Source organism: Gopherus evgoodei, chromosome 1 (genome assembly GCF_007399415.2).
Source record: "Gopherus evgoodei ecotype Sinaloan lineage chromosome 1, rGopEvg1_v1.p, whole genome shotgun sequence".
NCBI lineage: Eukaryota > Metazoa > Chordata > Testudines > Testudinidae > Gopherus > Gopherus evgoodei.
The window spans coordinates 79,300,755-79,319,996 of NC_044322.1; the positions used below are offsets into that span (position 1 = coordinate 79,300,755).

General features: G+C 41.1%; 1 protein-coding gene across 14 annotated transcripts in view; it reads right to left on the reverse strand.

Moving 5' to 3' along the window:
• Positions 1-19,242, reverse strand: part of MYCBP2 (MYC binding protein 2) — a 463,608-nt gene that overhangs the window by 344,051 nt on the left and 100,315 nt on the right. For all 14 annotated transcript variants that reach the window (XM_030566987.1, XM_030566958.1, XM_030566968.1 and 11 more), the window contains exons 9-11: positions 18,647-18,720; positions 15,887-16,025; positions 14,954-15,030 (exon numbers count right to left, since the gene is read on the reverse strand). In XM_030566987.1, coding sequence (XP_030422847.1) covers positions 14,954-15,030; positions 15,887-16,025; positions 18,647-18,720 — 290 coding nt within the window. The remainder of the gene's footprint in view (positions 1-14,953; positions 15,031-15,886; positions 16,026-18,646; positions 18,721-19,242) is intronic.

The window sequence follows — 19,242 nt, forward strand, 5'->3', positions numbered from 1 at the left end:
CAGCGCCCACCTGATCCTGATTGCCCCAGCGTGGCTGAGGCAGCATTGGTACACCATGTTGTTCGACCTCTCAGTGGCAGACCCGATTCCCCTGCCATTCTGGCCGGATCTCATAACACAGGTCTTCGGCAGGCTTCACCATCCAGACCTGCAGTCTCTTCACCTCACAGCATGGTTGCTGCACGGTTGAGCCAGTCTATGTTGCATTGCTCTGCCTCGGTCCAACAGGTGCTCTTGGGCAGTAGGAAGCTTTCCACTAACATGACATATCTGCCCAAGTGGAAGCGTTTCTCCTGCTGGTGCACTCAGCGTAAGTCAGTCCCCAGGCAGGTGTCCGTTCCTACTGTCTTGGACTACCTTTGGTCCCTGAAACAACAGGGACCAAAGGTAGTCCAAGACAGTAGGAACGGTCTCTTCCATAAAGCTGCATCTGGCAGCCATCTCCGCCTTTCACCCAGGGGAAAATGGCCGATCAATCTTCTCTCACCCCATAGTTTCAAGGTTCCTCAAGAGATTGGAATGTTTGTACCCTCAAGTCAGACGCCCGATCCCTACCTGGGATCTCAACCTGGTGCTAGCCGAGCTTATGGGTGCTCCTTTCGAACCACTGGCCACCTGCTCGCTGCTGTACCTTTCCTGGAAGATAGCCTTCCTCGTCGCTATTACTTCGGCAAGACGAGTATCTGAGCTTCGGGCCTTGACAGCGGACCCCCGTATACGGTATTCCATAAGGACAAGTTACAGCTGCGACCACACCCCTCCTTCCTCCCTAAAGTGGTGTCCGCCTTTCATGTCAATCAAGACATCTTCCTCCCAGTCTTTTTCCCAAAGCCGCATCCATCACGTCAGAACAGCTGCACACCCTAGACATTCGCAGGGCTCTTACCTTTTATATCGAGAGAACAAAACCCTTCCGAAGGTCACCTCAGCTCTGTATAGCTGTGGCAGACCGGATGAAAGGCCTCATCCCAACGAATTTCATCTTGGGTAACATCCTGCATCCGTACATGCTATGATTTGGCTCACAAAGTACCAAGGAAAACCAAAATAAAAACAAAAACGGATTCTTTAACTCATCCAGTTACTCAACGTCAGTACAGTGTTTCCCAAACTTGGGAGGCCACTTGCGTAGGGAAAGCCCCTGGCAGGTCAGGCCAGTTTACCTGCCACATCCGCAGGACTAACCAATCATGCCTCCTATTGGCCGTGTTTTGCTTCCCTGGGCCAATGGGAGCTGCTAGACGCAGCATGGGCCAAGGGACATACTGGCTGCCACTTCCAGCAGCTCCCATTGGCCTGGAGCAGCGAACCGCGGCCAATGGGAGCTGCAATCAGTTGGACCTGCAGACGCGGCAGGTAAACAAACCAGTCCAGCCCACCTGGGGCTTTCCCTACACAAGCAGCATCCCAAGTTTGGGAAAACACTAGGTCAGTACATAATGTACTTTTGGTACTTAGTGTCATGATCTGGTACAAGGCACATGGTAAAACACTGACAAAATGAGTTAAAGTAAGAAGAGTCAGTCTGAACATTGCTCTTAAAAAAATATGAATTTATACATCATCCAATACCAAAAAATTCTCTTTTTTTTTGGGCAATCTTGTAAATAAAAAGGAATATAGGACAGAACAAGAAGCAGTGGTCTCAGCTTGCAGTGGGGGAGGTCTAGGTTGGATATTAGGAAAAACTATTTCACTAGGAGGGTGGTGAAGCATTAGAATGGATCACCTAGGGAGGTGGTGGAATCTCAATTCTTAGAGGCTTTTAAGGCCCAGTTTGACAAAGCCCTGGCTGGGATTATTTAGTTGGTGTGGGTCCTGCTTTGAGGGGGGATTGGACTTGACATCCTGAGGTCTCTTCCAACTCTAATCTATTTTAAGAACTGCAATACCAAAATCAGACCACTGTTGCATCTGGTCCCAGTAGCCTCTCTGCAGCAATAACCAGTACCAAGTTACAAGAGACCTTACAGTGCACAATTATGAAATAACCTGCCCACAGAGGATGTTTCTTCTTAAACCTCACCAACTTAGTTATTGGCTTATGCTACAATACACATAAATACATTAAAAAATATATCCTGTGTAATGTACTCTTATCCGTATCTGAATCTCTGAGTACTTCCCACGCAATTAGTGGTCACTAAGCTGTCTATCCTGTGCCACTCTTCACATATCCTCTGCGTTAAGTCCCATAGGTTTTCCCTCTGAGGATACGTCTTACCTACCCGACATGTTGGCGGGTAGCAATCGATTGCTCGGGGATTGATATATCGCGTCTCATCTAGACGTGATATATCGATCCCCGAACGCGCTTATATCGATTCCCTAACTCCACCAACCCGGAGTTGCAGAATCAACAGGGGGAGCCACGGACATCGGTCCCGCGCCATGAGGACGGTGAGTAATTCGATCTTAGATACTTCGACTTCAGCTACATTATTCACGTAGCTGAAGTTGCGTATCTAAGATAGATTTTCCCCCGTAGTGTAGATCAGCCCTTAATAGCACTCAGTGGAGGGATTCTTTCAATCCACCTGTTTTGCATGTTTCTCTAGCTGCTCAACAGCACACCCATCATGGCAGATAATCTGGCTTTATTCTTTACACACGTCCCATACATTTCCATTTTCTTTTCTGGATAACTTTGGCCTAAGGAGTTGTTGAACTGTGACAAATCTTGGCATTTGTTATAAACTCATTCCATTTATTAAACTAGAATTTTTGAGGCATTTTGTTTTGGAAGGCATTTAAATGTCTGTCTGTAGATTCAGTGGGATTTCCAGTTTTTATACGCATTTTAGGCCTGAAATATCCATATGTCTATTCCACCAAGCTTTGGTCTTCAATATCTTATGGGAATTAATTCCACAGGTTAAATCCACTCTACCTAAGTTAAGTATTTACTTTCTTCCTTTCAGACTCTCGTACTACCTCCTGAGGCAGCAGGTTCTGAAGCGGTCTTGCAGTACATTTGGCCACTTCTTTGAGACAGTGTTGCAGGCATCACATCCTTTAGCTAAGTGCCATTCTTAGTGGCTTAGACAGTTCTTTTACAGACTCACCTGAATCATGGAACATCAAAAGGCAAGAGGAAATAGGAAGTAACTGTTATTTACTGTAATTGTGGTTTTTTTGAGATGTGATGCAAACATGTATTCAACTTAGGTATGCACATACCTAGCACACTGGAGCTGTACAGTACCTGTAGAGGTGCAGCATTCCCACGTCCTGGCTGTGGCTCCTCCCCCAGCTATATGAGGTGATACTGCCCCAACAACTCCCTCAGTTCCTTTGCACTAAAAGCTCAAGAGTAGACTATGATACAAAGGGGATGGAGAGTGGGTCATGGAATACACATCTGCATCACATCTCCAAGAACCACAGTTACCGTAAGTAACTGTTCCTCCTTCTTGGAGTTGATGCAGACATATACTCCACTTAGGGCTTGTCTACACTTACGGGGGATCGATGCGCAGCGATAGATGCATCGGTGGAAGGTTTAGAAGACCTGTTAAATAGGCCACCGATAGCTCTCCCTTCGACTCCTGTACTCCACCAGATTGAGAAGAGTAAGGGGAGTCAATGGGAAAGCATCTCCCGTCGACACCACGTAGCATGGACTCCACTGTAAGTAGATCTAAGCTATGTTAACTTGAGTTACGCTATTCACGTAACTCAAATTGCATAGCTTAGATTGACTTTTCCCTGTAGTGCAGACAAGGCCTCAGTTCACTCACAAGCAATATGGAAATGTCACTGAGGAACACTATCGGCGTTGCTTGCGTTCTCGTCGAATGAGTTTGTATCTGCTGAGAATGCATAGCTGAAGCTCTCATATACAATCTTGGTACAAGATATTATCCATCTAGAGATCGTCTGTGCAGAGACCCCTTTCCCTTCTGTGAAGTCCACATATGAAACGAACAGGTGATGCAAAGTATGAAACAGTTCGGTCCTGTTCAGATGAAAGGTTAGATACTGTTTGACATCCAACATATGGAGGTGCTGTTTCTCTGGTAAGGAATGTGTCTTAGGGGAAAAAAAAAACAGATAAATATGCCACCTGATTCAGATGAAACTCAGATCACCCTGGAAAAAACTTTCCCTGTGGTCAAAGCATTATTTGCCCTTGAAGAAATGCATGTAGGAAGGGCCCACCATCGGGGCCTGCAACTGACCCAGCCTCCTTGCAAATGTAATGGTTATCAAGAATGCAGTTTTCGGAGACAGGAGGGGCAGTGGACAGGATGCAAGCAGCTCAAATGGAAGGCCAATTAGAGCCACCAGAACCGCATTTGGGTCCCACAACTGGACTGGCTCTCGGACCTGATGATGTAAGTGGAAAAGCCCTTTCAGAAATCTTAGTGTGAAAGTAGAATGAATTATATTGTAAAAATAAGAATGGATTAAAGAAATGTCGTATGTACCTTTAAGCAGAAATAAATGTTGAAATACAGGTGCCAGGAAAAGAAACAGTAGGCATAAACAATGGTGCTAATGGCGAAACATTAACAGAAGATCGGTAATAGTAAGGAAATAAGATATGAACGCCTAGCCCAGGTACACTTATCAGATTTTGCTTCTTTTGTTATCTTGTTAAGTTCTCGCCTTTTTATCTGTATAAATAAGATAGTTTGTGTCTTGCATGGTGCTCACATTTATCTGGATGATATTAGCAGAGCGCTGTGCTAATAAAACAGAGTGGTCTGAAACTGTGAGTCCTGAGTCTAACTCTGACAATTTGGAGGTTCCACCAAGATGGCAACCATCTTCACTGGGGCTGTGTGATTCCTGACCATTTTTGTAGGACAACCATGGCAGCTGGCACCTGGGCATTTGGCCCGAGCGGTCCTCCACCAGAACGGAAAGGTGCACAACCACAGTGAAGTCTACGCCATAGATCCTGTTGGTTCCCACTCTGTTCTGGTAGGGATCCCAGGATCTGACATCAGGAATCTGGTCACGTAATTATTTCTGTTTTGTCTGGACTGAGGACTGTCCTGTCTGTGTGTCTATCCGTACTCCTGTGGAGTGTTTGAGTGTGGGTGCTGTCTCCGTCCGGGGATCGGCCGACCAAGGGGTTTCTGTCCCCGCGGTCTGAGTGAGTGGAATCTGCACAATCGCAGCCGCACCGCACTTTGGGTAAAACCCTTGGTGTGAAAGCAAGGGCAACTGAGACAGTAGCCTGTGGGCTCCTTTTGTGTGTTGCACCGGGCATCGCTCTGACGAACCCAAATTTACTTCTTGTGCGATTGGTGTGTGAAGTCCTTCTGTATGGGTAACCAGATATCTAAGTCGGGACAGTTCCCTAAACGAACGCCGGCTCATTTTATGTATTTAGGATGGGTTCAGACTCCTGTAGGAAGGGTCCGGACTCCTGTAAATTTCTGGAAAAATGGTCTAGGCTAAGTCAGGGGGATCCCAAAACTCAGTGGCCACTGTTAAAATCTTGGAACAAAGACTGAGTGGAGGTCTTAAAGGACAAACTCGGCCAACCTAAAACTAAGTTGGTTAAAGGACAGGTTGATTGTTTCATGCAGTGGTGGGAAGAGGCAAATCATAGGTGGACAAAATCAAAACTTGCCTCTCTCAATTATTCAAATAGTAAGTTAAAAGCTTTATTAAAAAGCCTCCTCTCCCACCACCAGACTGAGCGCTCCCCTTTACCCCGTTCTCCAAACCCTGGATGGATCCCAACCCCCTTCATACTCCCATCTCATTGTAAAAAGGACAAAAAAGCCCCTTGTTCTGTTCCCCTTTGTTGTCTGCCTCAAAAACTGATTCTTTAGTGTTCCACTACCAATTCAGCAAGGAGGGTGGGCTCCTCAACTAGCCCCAAGGAGGGTGGGCTCCTTAACTAGCCCCCACCCTTCCTGGTCTCTTATCTTGAACATTTCTTTCAAAATTGTGAAGTGACCAAAACAGCACTCTCAAATGGTTCACTGGAAAAAGCAGGATCGGGCCCAGTCAAGCAGGCAAGCAACAGATAAAGAAACAGGTTGAAAACCCTAAGGGAATAGTGTCAGGAGTAAGAAAAGCAGTAAGTGCAGGCATGAACCCCTGGAACAATACTTAAAATGGTGAAATCTGAGGTGATAAAGGTGTCATTTTGGGACATAAACAAGTGATTTAAGGAAAGAGAGTGAAAAGTTAACTCTACAGAGGCTGGAGAGAATTAAGCAGTTAAACTTTGTGAAAATGTTAAAAAAGGACCATGTTAAAGAGAAAGAATTCTTGGTTTCTTTGCAGCCATTCCGAAGGGAAAATGGGCCCTTTTCCAGAAGAATGCCTGTAAATAATCCAAATATATATACAGCTATGTAAAAACAAAGCAGTGTAAAGGAATGTTAAGGAAAAGAAAATGCGTATGTATCTATTTGTCTGTGAAAATATGTAAAGTTCTAAGAATCTAAACCAGCACATCTGGTTTGTAAAACTCCTGTTTTGTAGGTGTAAGATAAATAGATTTTGTTTTTGTTTTTAATGCCACTACAAATTCATTTGACTCTTTTTTAATTCAAAGTTGCAAAACTGACAGACCTTTTTGCAAGACACAGGTAATTAGTGTTGTTTGGCTTTGGGATTTAGCATTTAACCCTTAAGGGGTAACTTGATTCTTTACAAAATTAAAATGTTTTTTAAAAAAAGACCAAGTCATGGCTGCAATAGGGCAGTCAAAATCAGGAGAATAGGTAGAGATTCTGGAGTCTTGTTTGTTTGTTTGTTTTGGTAACAATAGCAGATAAGAGCTGTAATGAAAGAATAAGAAATTAACAGTGACCCTCTGAAGCAACAGCAGAGGTGAGGTGCACAAAACAAGAAGAAGCAATGTTAAAAACACCGAGCCTTAAAATGGCTCTGTGTAATCAGATTGTTACTTTGATAAGAGTACATGAAAACTCTGTAAGAACAAAAGAAACAGTTACACCTTATGTAAAAATTAATAGGGCTAATGTTTTTAAAAAGTTATAGTATAGAAAGAATGTGCATTTTCCCTAGGACATGTGCAGTGTATATCGTAGAAAGGAGTAAAAAAATGCAAATGAAACGTGCTGCTGAATTAAAATCCTATTAGGGCTCCAAAAAGAGCCGCAATAGGCTGTGTTTTCTTTTTCAGATCCCTGTGTGTTAAGACAGAGAGTCTCTGAGCTCTGCTGATAGCTTTGAATCCAAAAGCCAAGCCTGTGTTGATGCAAATTACCTAACTGATAAAGAAAGGTGAGAACTGCCAGCACAAGAGAAGCTGCAAATGAACATACCTGGTCAGCAAACAAATTGCCTACATAAAAGGCATGGTATAACAAGATACCTTTAATAGATTTGATGCTAATGTTATTGTTAATATTAAACATTAAAATAAATTTTATGTTAGTAAGTACCCGTGTAACAACTTGTAGTGTGTATGATTTTTGGAAAAATCCTTTAAAGTAATATGGTAATGATGCTTCTCAGCTATTACCTGTGAATAAACTTAAAGCTTAACACAGCAGGAAAAACATTACAAACTTGGTCTGCTATATAAGAGGAAAAACTTGAGGTACACCACCTCATGAATTTAATAACTAAACAGTGGAATAACTTCCGCATAACCCTTAAAAAGTAGAACCCATTAAAACCTGGCCTGCCTATAGAACAAAAAACACAAGAAAATATGGGGGTAATTCCTCTGTTTTGCCTGCAATCAGCAAGGGTATTTGTAAAAGAAAGGAATCTTAAGTAATAATCAATGCCACCCCAAAAGGGGTAGAAAAATGTTATTTTTGTCTTTCAGATAATCCAAAGTACTGTATAATGGGCTATGTGTAGGTGTTAATTCTTGGGGAAAAGTGTTTAAAAAGTTTTAGCAACCCACCAGAAGACAAATGTAAATGTAATTTAAGTACTGTGTTTACCAATAATCACATTTACTATTTGCCACAACAACAACAAAAGACTCTCAGCTTACTGTAAGCACTGATTTAGCTGAGTTCTCTATCAATCTTGGCACTGAATGGCAAACAGTTACCAATCATCTGTTAAAAGGTAAAAAGGTAACATAGTTCCTAGGGAAAAAAAAAATGTGGAAAACTGAGCCATTCATATTATACACACAAATGGGGATATGTTAAGAATTGCAAAGAATCCTGTGGCACCTTATAGACTAACAGACGTTTTGGAGCATGAGCTTTCGTGGGTGAATACCCACTTCCTCAGATGCATGTAATGGAAATATCCAGGGGCAGGTATATATATGTGTGCTAGCAAGCAAGCTAGAGATAACGAGGTCAGTTCAATCAGGGAGGATGAGGCCCTGTTCTAGCAGTTGAGGTGTGAAAACCAAGAGAGGAGAAACTGGTTCTGTAATTGGCAAGCCATTCACAGTCTTTGTTCTCGTTATCTCTAGCTCATGCTCCAAAACGTCTGTTAGTCTATAAGGTGCCACAGGATTCTTTGCTGCTTTTACAGATCCAGACTAACACGGCTACCCTCTGATACATGTTAAGAATTGCCACTGCAGAAAAACATAACAGCTTACCATTGGTATAACATTTTCTGGATGGTCTCCCACAACTACTGGTATACTAATGTTACTACCCCTAATTGTGTTTTTGGTTTTAAATTGTATGTGTTTAATTGAAATGTTTAAAACGTGCTGGTGGATAAAACAAATGTGTGCAAAGCTAAAGCCACAGGCCCAAATCACCTCCCAGTATTTTCTATTATGTGGACTAAATAAGAAGGGACACTGGCGATTAATCATCTTAGTGTCAACAGGGGGATATGTAGGAGCAGGATTTTATAATGTCCCATAAGAATTAAAGTATAATTTGATTTCATCCTGCTAGCCACCTTTTTTAAATAGCAGAAAGAAATGACCCCCTGGGACTATAAGATTCTGTTTTCCCCATATGCATTACAAATTGGGCCCTCTCTAACTCTAAGATTTAAGTAGTAAGAGACAGGATTCTCTATTGTGTCTATGTTAAGTAAATTAGAGAAACATTGAAGGCCTGGGTCTCAATATAAATTGTCTTGGTTATTAATTGTAAAACTTAGCAAGGTTTAATTTGCAATGTCTTTTTGTTCGATATAAAATACTGCTGTTTGTATTCTCAATCTGTTTGTGTAAATGTGGATTGCACGCATCAGGAAAAGATAAGGTGTGAAGGCCATTGTTATAGCCAGAGTCAAGGCAGAAGTAGTAAAGAGACTTAAAGATCATCAAAGAATTATCAGGCACTGCTTACTAGCCAGATGGCTGTTAAACTGTCTGGCATTGAAGAGTGGATACATGCTTCGCAGTGTAAGAATGCACCACCCCCAGCAAACCAATCATCACCTCAGGACCACGCAGTCAATTTTGACTCCAGAAGAAGACGTAGAGGAACAGCCTGCAATACCTTACAATCTACGTTCTCCTAAGGGTTGCCAGAAGGAGACGACAACCAAAAGCAAGGCCCAAGAAGAAGCAGTAGCGAGCCCAGCGCCTGCTGCCTGGTGGACATAAAACCGTGACTGCGGTTCCCTCAGTTGAGGTTGTCAGAACCAGAAGGGCCCTGTCTCCAACATGCGCCTCTGGTGATGCCTGTTCCTCAGCTGCTGGTGTCTTAAGGTCTGGGGAATCCACAATGACAATTCTTTTATCCAGCAGCAAGTGTGGATAGCTCAGACCCCTAATATTTCTAAATGTTGGGTCTGCAGCCACATCCCAGCCCACTCAAGCTGGTGTTCCTGTCCTAGCTATCTCACTCAATTCCTCAGACCTCACTGGAGGACCTCGTCCGTTTAACACAATATAGAACAGCAATGACACCTGGGAAGAGACCATTGGCAGTTCCTTTATCCCACTTGGGAGAGTAATAAACCATGCAAAAAGGCTCCTGAGGTTACAAGCAGTAGTTAAAATAATGGCAAATAAAATTGGAGAAAGTTTAGAAGCCCTGGCCAAAGAAACATGGGCGATCTGACAGATGGCCCTTCAAAATCATCAGCCATTGAACATAGTGCTGGCGGCCAAAGGAGGGTACTGTGCTCTCATTGGAAAACACCACCAATGAGGTAACAGATTGCGCTAGCCACTTAGAAGAAATCGCATATCTTCCCCATAAAGAGCCAAGTTCTTTATGGAAGTGGCTAAGTAGCCTGTTCAATTTCTCTGGCATAAGAAACTGGTTGTTTCAGGGAACCCTGACTATCCTGTTTGGAATCCTAATAATTTTTGTATGTTTTCAGTCAGTCTCCTGTTGTATCCAAAATTGTGTAAGGCGTGCCACAGAGGTGACTGCCCCAGAACAGAGTGATAATATGATGATTTTGAATATCACTGATGAACAAAGAGATAAAGAACGGTTAATATGTGGAACCCAGTAAAATGTTGGTCATGGCGAAAGCTTGACCAAAAGGAGGGATTGTGAAAGTAGAATGAATTACATTGTAAAAATAAGAATGGATTAAAGAAATGTTGTATGTACCTTTAAGCAGAAATAAGAAATGTTGAAATACAGGTGCCAGGAAAAGAAACAGTAGGCATAAACAATGGTGCTAATGGCGAAACATTAACAGAAGATCGGTAATAGTAAGGAAGGAAGGAAGATATGCATGCCTAGCCCGGGTAAACTTATCAGATTCTGCTTCCTTTGTTATCTTGTTACGTTCTCGCCCTTTTATCTGTATAAATAAGATAATGTGAGCACCATGCAAGATGCAAATTATCTGGATGTTATTAGCAGAGCGCTGTGCTAATAAAACAGAGTGGTCTGACAAACTGAGTCCTGAGTCTAACTTTGACAATTGTCACCGTGGCATCGGAAATAAATTATTTCTCCTAAATAATGGGATGAAACACTGATATTGCTGCCAAAACGCGCACTCAGTGAACTGAGGGTAAGGCCTGATTTCTAAAGATGCAGTAGATACTCCAAGTCCCTGTTGATTGGGTCCCACAGACAAAGAACAGCACCAAGAACCTCTTCCACTTCACTAAGCAAGCTCTCTTAGCAGAGGACTTCCTATTGTTGAGTCAGACTTGCTGGACAGCCGCCAAGCACTACTCTACCTCTTCATTCAGCCATGCAGCAGCCACACCATGAGGTGCGTGGAGCTGATCACAGGATGGAAGGTGTGGCCATGGTTCTGAGTGAGGAGGTCAGGACGGAGAGGAAACAGTATAGGAGCCTGAACAAGGAGGTATGTGAACCAGCGCTGTTTCAGCCACACTGGAGCAATTAGGATAAGCTTGCCCCGATCCATTTTGAGCTTGAGGCTAACCAGAGGAATGATCAGAATCAGAATAGGGAGAAAGGTGTACAACAGAGTTGACTATGTGCTACATTCGAAAGCATCAGAGGGAGCCCAGGCTGAGCCCTCTACCCCCACCCCAGAACAGAATAGGCAACACTTTTTGTTTTTCCTCATCACAAACAGATCAATCGTGGGGATATCCCACATCGCAAAGACAACCTGGAGGACTCTCGCTGTCAGGGACCGCTCATGGAGAAAAACCTACTGAAATGGTTCGCAAGACAATCCTGCATCTCCAGCAAGTGGACTGCTACTGCAGTGATGTCTTCTTCGATGCAGAATTGCCCCAGGTAGATGGCCTCTGGGCAGAGTAACCTGGAAAGTGCTCCTCCTTGTTTTTTCACATAGTACATCGCAGTAGCATTATCGGGGAGTATGTGAACCACTATGTGTCTGATACAGTCCCAGAAGGGACAATATACACTGTGGATGTCCCAAATGTTGATATGAGGTGAGGTTTCCTGTTCCAACCCCAGGCTCTGCACACACTGAGTCCAGATGCATTCCCCCCCCCCCAGTCCAAACCCAAAAGGGAGGCATCAGTGACCAATAGCTTGGTTGGAGAGGGCTGAGTGAAGGGGACTCCTCAGTACACATTGCTCAGAGATGCCAAACAGCTCAAGCGTTCTAGGACTAGTGGAGGAACACAAACTAATCTATCCAGAGAACGTAAGGCAGGACAGTAGACCATCCTGAGACCACATACGAAGAGGGTGAAGGGACAACTTGGCAAACTAGATCACTTATGTCCCAATGGGCTCAGACATCCTAACTGTCGTGGAGGGCTGAGATTGCAGATCGAGGCAGAGCTGTTGAATTGCCTGGAAGCAGCTGGTTGGAGGAACGTTCTCAACCTCATGGAATCTAACATGGCCCCAGTGAACTCAATTTTCTGAGTGGGAGCAAATTATAACTTTCTGGCATTTAAAATGAGCCCCACTTGGTACAGCACAGACAACATGATGGTGATGCTGGCAAGAACCTCCTCTCTAGAGCCGCCCCTCAGTAACCAATTGTTGAGGTACAGGAAAATATGGATTTCTTTCCTCCTGAGATATGCCATGATCACAGCAATGTATTTAGTGAAAAGTCGGGGGCAGAAAAGAGGCTAAATGTTCTTCTACCACAAACGAAGAAAGTTTCCTGTGGCTCATGAGCCTCTTCAGAGAGGTACCTGCCCCAGAACAAGAGACAGCAGCGCTCTCCAAGCCCAAGGGTGCTCTTTAGGTCAAGGAGAGTCTCAGTACCAAATCATGTCACATGGCCTGTTCAAGCAGGTTCAAACTACCTCGCCGAAACCAGAACTCTGATCTTAGGGAAATAAAATATCTCCCTAAACTGTTCAATATGAACAGGAGTGAAAAAAAACTCAACAGTTATCCAAACTGGGGAAATTAAAATAGGTAATACACAAGGTCAAACAAACAGTAACCAAGATAAAATGTTTTCCCCAGCTGACTTTTCCAGCTAGACCACAGACATCAGCTAATATGCAGTGTATCTCTGAGGAAAGTGAAAATAGGAACGTTAGCTCAGCTCAATGGAAACTAACCACAAGGAACAGGCTTAAGCCAACTGAGGGTACAAGAGAAAGCCATCAGGTTTAAACTCTAAATATACAGCAACAAGCAACCTGTTAAGAACTTGTGGAGAACCACACAGCATAAAGAAAGTTTGTAGAAGTATCTAGTGTTTGCAGATAAAAAAATTAAACAATTGCTAATTTGCACAAGACAAACTTCACAATAAGGTTGATTTTAGACATACAATTTGAACTAAACTGTTCTCATGGAGTTCCTCAGGATTCCCATTTAAAAATACCAGCCTCTTTAGAAGTTAGTATTCCAACAAAAAATATGCATTGATATTGCTTCCTTAAAAGGGCACTGACAAGGTACAAAAAAATTGAACTATTCACATTGAAATCCATTTTGAGTTACTAAATTTTACAAATTATTAAGTAAACAAAAAAGCTTTTTAAAACTGAAGAGAATTTTTCAAATTTAATTCACTTTTCACCATCTGTGGTATTTCTTTTCTTCACTTCATCCAATTTGGATTGAAGATAAACTGATCACTGTGATACCACACAAGAAATAAAAAGTAAAACTATTTAAAGTAGTGTATGGAATTCAACCATTACAAAACTGTTTAAAAATCCTGTCTATTAAAAAACCTGCTTTCGTTCACATGTAAAAAAGATTCATGAAAACATGTCTAAGCTTATTGAGTGAGACTCACCAGTCCAGAAAGCATTTGGACAAAGCTCTGCTAACCAATTTAGTGATGAAAAGGACGTTACACAGACCTTCCACACTGAGAAGCATTTGATCCACTGTATGCTTTGTAATCTCTCCTCCACCCCTACCCAACCCTTTTTCTGGTAAACACAAAACCTAAATTATGACATAAAAATAAAATTTGATAGTACGGCTAAAAAAGTACATTTAGGGTCTAAAGACTGTTTCTTAGCTACTCATTAGGAAAAATGTCAAACTTATACGCAAGATTTAAAAAAAAAATCTGTTTACAATTACTATGCAACACTATAACTCAGTGGCTCTCAACCCACGGCCCAATTAGCAGATAGCTGTGACTCAGTTGTGTGCTACAAAAACCTCAAAATTTGCGGCTCTAATATGAAAGGGGGTGGGGCTGGCTAAGGGGGGGGAACATCATCAGGCAGCCTGCTGAAGCGCTCCTGCCAGCATGGGGCCAGGGAGTGCCAAGGGGAGCAGAGTGTGGGATAGTGAGTCTCTGGGCAGGTTGCAGGGAGAGGGCATTCTGGGAAGTGAGGTGGTGGAGGGCACTGGGAACTAGGGGTTTGTTGCAGTGCTACAGCAGCCCCATGTTTTAGGTGTGCAGCAGGAGCGGAGTCCAGCTGCCCAGCCCCACATCCAGGGCTCCGCTCCTGGACCCACTCTGTGGAGGAGTCTCTGGGCGAGGGGCGCTGGGGATAGGGAACTGTGGGGAGCTTGTGGGGGGAGGGATGATGTGGTTCTAAACCTACAGCCCACTTAACACACTGTGGGCTGCATATGCAACTCACAATGATAAATATGTTGAGAACCACTGCTGTAACTAATAGTGCTACCCCCATTAAAGCAACTGCATCATTTTATGGCCCTTTCCTCTGTACCCCAGCAATAACTCTAGACATTCCTTTGGATTCTAGCTGAGGAGCCCTTTTCATTTAGAAAAGCCAGAAGCTGCTTTAACACTGAGATTAAGTAGATGACAAAGTTAGAGAGTAAATTTTAAGGCAAGTTTTGTGTACATTCTACTATGCAGACATACTGAGTAAGAACATATAGGTTTTACTTGTAATTTCGTACTTAATTTTGGTAGGACTGAAAAAATGTGGACATATGATATTTGGTTAATAAAAGAATAATCCAATAATTTTTGTTGCTATAAATTTGTTTAGGAGAACGTCATAAAAAATTAAATTGCTATATGAACACTTACTGGTTTGTCTTTTCTACATCACAGTGAAAGCAAATATATAAAAACTATAGCCAACTGCCAATGCACAATAGCATAATATATTTTTAGAAGCAGAAATGAATCTTTTTTTCCAAAACCAATATATCAAATCTAATTTCCATAACAAGATCTGGTAGCATATTATTTATGCAATTTAATATCAATAATGAAATATTTCTAATACCTTTCCACTAGCAGTTTTCATTAGTGCAAATTCTCTTCCTGCACCAAGAACAGCTGATTCTTCATCGAACCCTGTACCTGAGAGCACAACAAGATGTAAATTAGATATGCAAATTTATATGCAGTTAGTTTTAAAGATTTTTTTTTCCCTTATATGCTTCATCCTGCATGGCTGAAGTAGAAGCAGATTTTGTGATTGATGTTAATTGACAATATGATCAGTACCTCATAAAAAAATTAGTTCAGGAAAGCTCTTTCAACGTGAACTAATCCAAGTGAAATGAAATTTCAAGTTTACAATTATACCTCTAATTATAGAAAAAAATCAGAGCTAAAATAAAATATATTTTCCATGAACATTTTCACAAAGTATACCTTCAATTACTTTCACTACAATGGGAAAGTTTTAAATCAATTCCAAAAGGACAGCTATGTTTCACTTTAAATCCAAATGGATTCCAAGTGTAGAGGCATGGATAGTGTTCTTTTAAACAACAATACTTTTTTACATAGGATAAAGCTGATTGCTACAAACCAAGATGCGTATGGGTTTAAGAACTACGAAGGTCCATGTTAGTAGTCATCAGTATACTTGTAATGGAGCCACAGACCCTGGAATGGGGTGGGAGTACGAGGAAGAGGGAGCATGGCACTAGAGTGGGATTGGAGAGAAGCAAGCGGGGAATGGGGCATTGGAGGCAGCGCAGGAGGCATGGTCTCAGGGAAAAGGGGCAGGATCTTGGAGAAGGGGCAGCACGAGGGGCGGTTCAGGTGCCAGTGGCCCCTCCACTTTTAGGGAGCTTCCACCACTCCTGAATGGAGCTGCTCCCCTTACTTGTTCTTGTTCACTTTTATTTGTTTGAATTACAGTACCAAGTTTGTACTATAAACTACTTATAATGTTGAAAGACGACATAACAAAATGAAGCCTTACTGATAATGTGCAACTCTTTCTCCAGATCAAATAATGAGATACCACAGGCATGTAAGCACTTTCTAGCAAGTTTAAGCTGCAGTTCTTGTTGCAATACTGGTTCCGTACTTGTTGCAAATATTCGAACTACAAAGCCATCCTGTAACAAATAAAATACCCATTTAAACCATTAAACATTTTAGTTCGTTTTTGTGGCACAAGTAATCTCACCCTGCAAAGAGCATACTGTGCATCCTTTAAAACAAATCAGCAGGTAACATACTGATAAAATTATGGGGTTTTTTTAGGATAGAAAAATGACTAATAATTGGTGAAAGAGTGTAAAAAGAATAAAAGACAAGTAAAATGTTTTAGAGACAGACAGACCTGAAGAGATAGACCTAAAAAAGGTACTTTTTCAAACACATGACGACTTCTCCTTCAAATGTATTAAAAAACAAATCAAGAGACACAAATTATTGAAACTCATAAAACCGTGGCACACGTTGTCTTTTAATGTTTATTCACTCAGCAATATTTTTACTGGTTATCTTAGAATAGGGTATGGATGTTTTGTTTCTTCCGTGCTGCAAAAGTCATGCTGACCAATTTTTAGTCTTGGCAGCTTCACAGTGTATGTTTATTAAAAGGCTTTAAGTAAACATTTTCTGGTTCATTTCGTAACAGCTAAGTAGTAAGCGTGCTTAAGAAAAGCAACAAAATGATCAGAGTCTGATACTTCTCTTGTTACAAATACCTTAACACTGTCAGATAATACAAAACACATACTTTTACGCTAACATGAAAACTGTAACATGACTTTTTGGGGTACTTTTGTAACTGTTGTCCATAGGCATTTCAGGATACATATTACCTATCTTAACAGATCTGTGTGCGCCCCTCAAATAGAAATGAATCAAGGTTAGAATCAAAACTGATCTATTTGTGTCACAACCTATACAATTGGGTTTTTCCCCTCATATCAACTTCATTTTTCTTCTTAACAGCAAAACAGCCTACAAGGAAAGAGAAATGTTAGCTAAGAATCAGAGAACAGACTACACTGACATGAGAGATTAAAAGAATGTAGGTGTTGAAGACAACAAGTATTCAACAAGCTATCCTACTCCAATTTTCAGCAGCTAAAAAAATTCAGCGGTGCATTCAAAGAGTCAGGTCAATCTGTGCAATGTGAAGTTCAATCCGTTCTTCCATTTTTACCGCTGAAAATGGAGGGGGGATTAAAAGCATTACTTTTTTTAAAAAAAACCTTGAAAATTAGAAGGTGTTTTAAAATATAATGATAAAGTAGAGTAGTAGATGAGTTTCCTCAGTTGCCATTTGGAAAAGATCACACACAAAATTTAAATATGGTACAAACTATTCCACATGAACACTACCATCAAGAACTTGGCACAGCAAAAAACAAAAAAAAACAAAAAAAACCCCAAAAAGACACCCTATCGCATAAATGCACAAAACAGATCTGAAATAGAATCCCATAGTCAAACCTCCCCAAACTTTGAGGAAGTTCGGCTCTGTATCTAGGTCCAGACTTCATATCTCCAGATTTTACAAATAGTTTTACAAAGTATAGCAATGCTAAAGGCCTTTAAAAAAAAAAAAAAAAAAAAAGAATAAACTGTATAGAAAATCCGTAAGAGTAGGTAACTATTTTTAAAGGATTATCCATGAAGGTAGATATTCCTAATAGTAGTATAATACTTTGTACTTAATGCCTTGCAGCCAACCACTTTACCAACATCAGAAGGTTATACCTCAAAACCCAAAGAAAGGAAGTATAAGGACCACATTTTACAGATGAGAACCTGAAGGAAAGGTTAAATGAACTGCAACAGTTACACAGGAAATCCATGGCAGAGTCAGCAAGAGAACACCTAGATGACTTAACACATTGCTTAACTCATTTTTCACAAGATAAACCTTTTCCATATTAATAGCAGTCCCTGCTGAAAGGTCTCACCCAAAGGACTGAATCAATGAATTTGTGTAGGGGGCTTTAAAAACCAAATGTTTGTTTACAGTGTTTAATTTTACTATAGGATGAGCAGCCAATCATGGTTTTGCTATTAGATTGTTAATTTCATTAGAGGCAGCATTGTCTTGCTTGGCAGCAGAAGGGGAAACAATTATCCATCATTTCTTCAACAACAGAACATGAAACCTGATACCACTCCCAAATGTCACACTGGAATTCAATCCATCACATTACGTGTACCATTTTTTCCTACCTTATCTGAAGGAAACCTGTTTTTAAAAGAAATACATGGAAATCATCATAAAGTGAAAAAACTCCAAAAGGGACAATAGTTAAAGCATGCCCCTTTAAGCCTCAGTGTTCTTTTGAAACAGAACATGCTTTACTGAAAAGCATCACTCAAATTACCTTGAAAATATACTCATATACAGCATGACCTAATGGCAAGGAATTCCAGCCAGCCACATTGCAACAAACAAAATCAAAACTATTCAGCCCACAAAATCTCATGCACAGAAGCAGAGCTACCAAACCGTTTGTAAAATATACATCTGAAAAGGATGTTTGCCACAACTGAAAATGAAGTAGTATGAAAGCTAAGCTCTTGACAAATGCCTGGTAATTTTTCATTTTCTCTAGCTACGTATTTTTCCCTTTATCTACGCTAGCCAAAAAGAGTCCCTCTTTTTATCTGGAAGACACTCACTTAGTTCAGTGACATTTTTGTTGGCTGAAAAAAAAAAAACCACACAAAATGTCTACTCTAGACATTGAATACTTACATCTCTAGAAGCTGCTATCTGATTAATATACTCCCCATCGGTAAAAAGGATGTTCTGCCCTTCTGTGTGGCAATCTGTGTAGGAAGGAAAAAATTAAATATTCTGCATTAATTCACCTCAATTAAAGACATTCTATTCTGTACCTTTGCCAAAGCACTACAACTGGTGTTAAAATGACTGCCTAAAAAGCAATCATATTTAAGAGCCCATTTTCGCAGAATACAAACTAGACTTTTTACATGTTGTTCCTTACTAGGATTTTTCTTTCCAACAAATTTTCTTTTCGTGTTTTAATACATGAAACTTCCCCCAAAAAATGCAATGTTTACTATTATCTTTTTCTATAATTATTAAACCATACAGTATCTGGAGCAAAGGGAGTTTCCACACTACTAAATGCTTAGCACAAGAGCAGTCTATATGTGATGGGTAACCCAGACTACTATGAACAAGTTTAAAATCTAACGTTGTCTATTACGGATATAATCTTGCAATTTTAAGTAAAAACATTTTATTGGAGCCAGTAGCTTTAAGGAGAAGGCCACTCAACTAGATTTTTTTTTAATTGGTATTCATAGCACAATTATTAAGGTTGC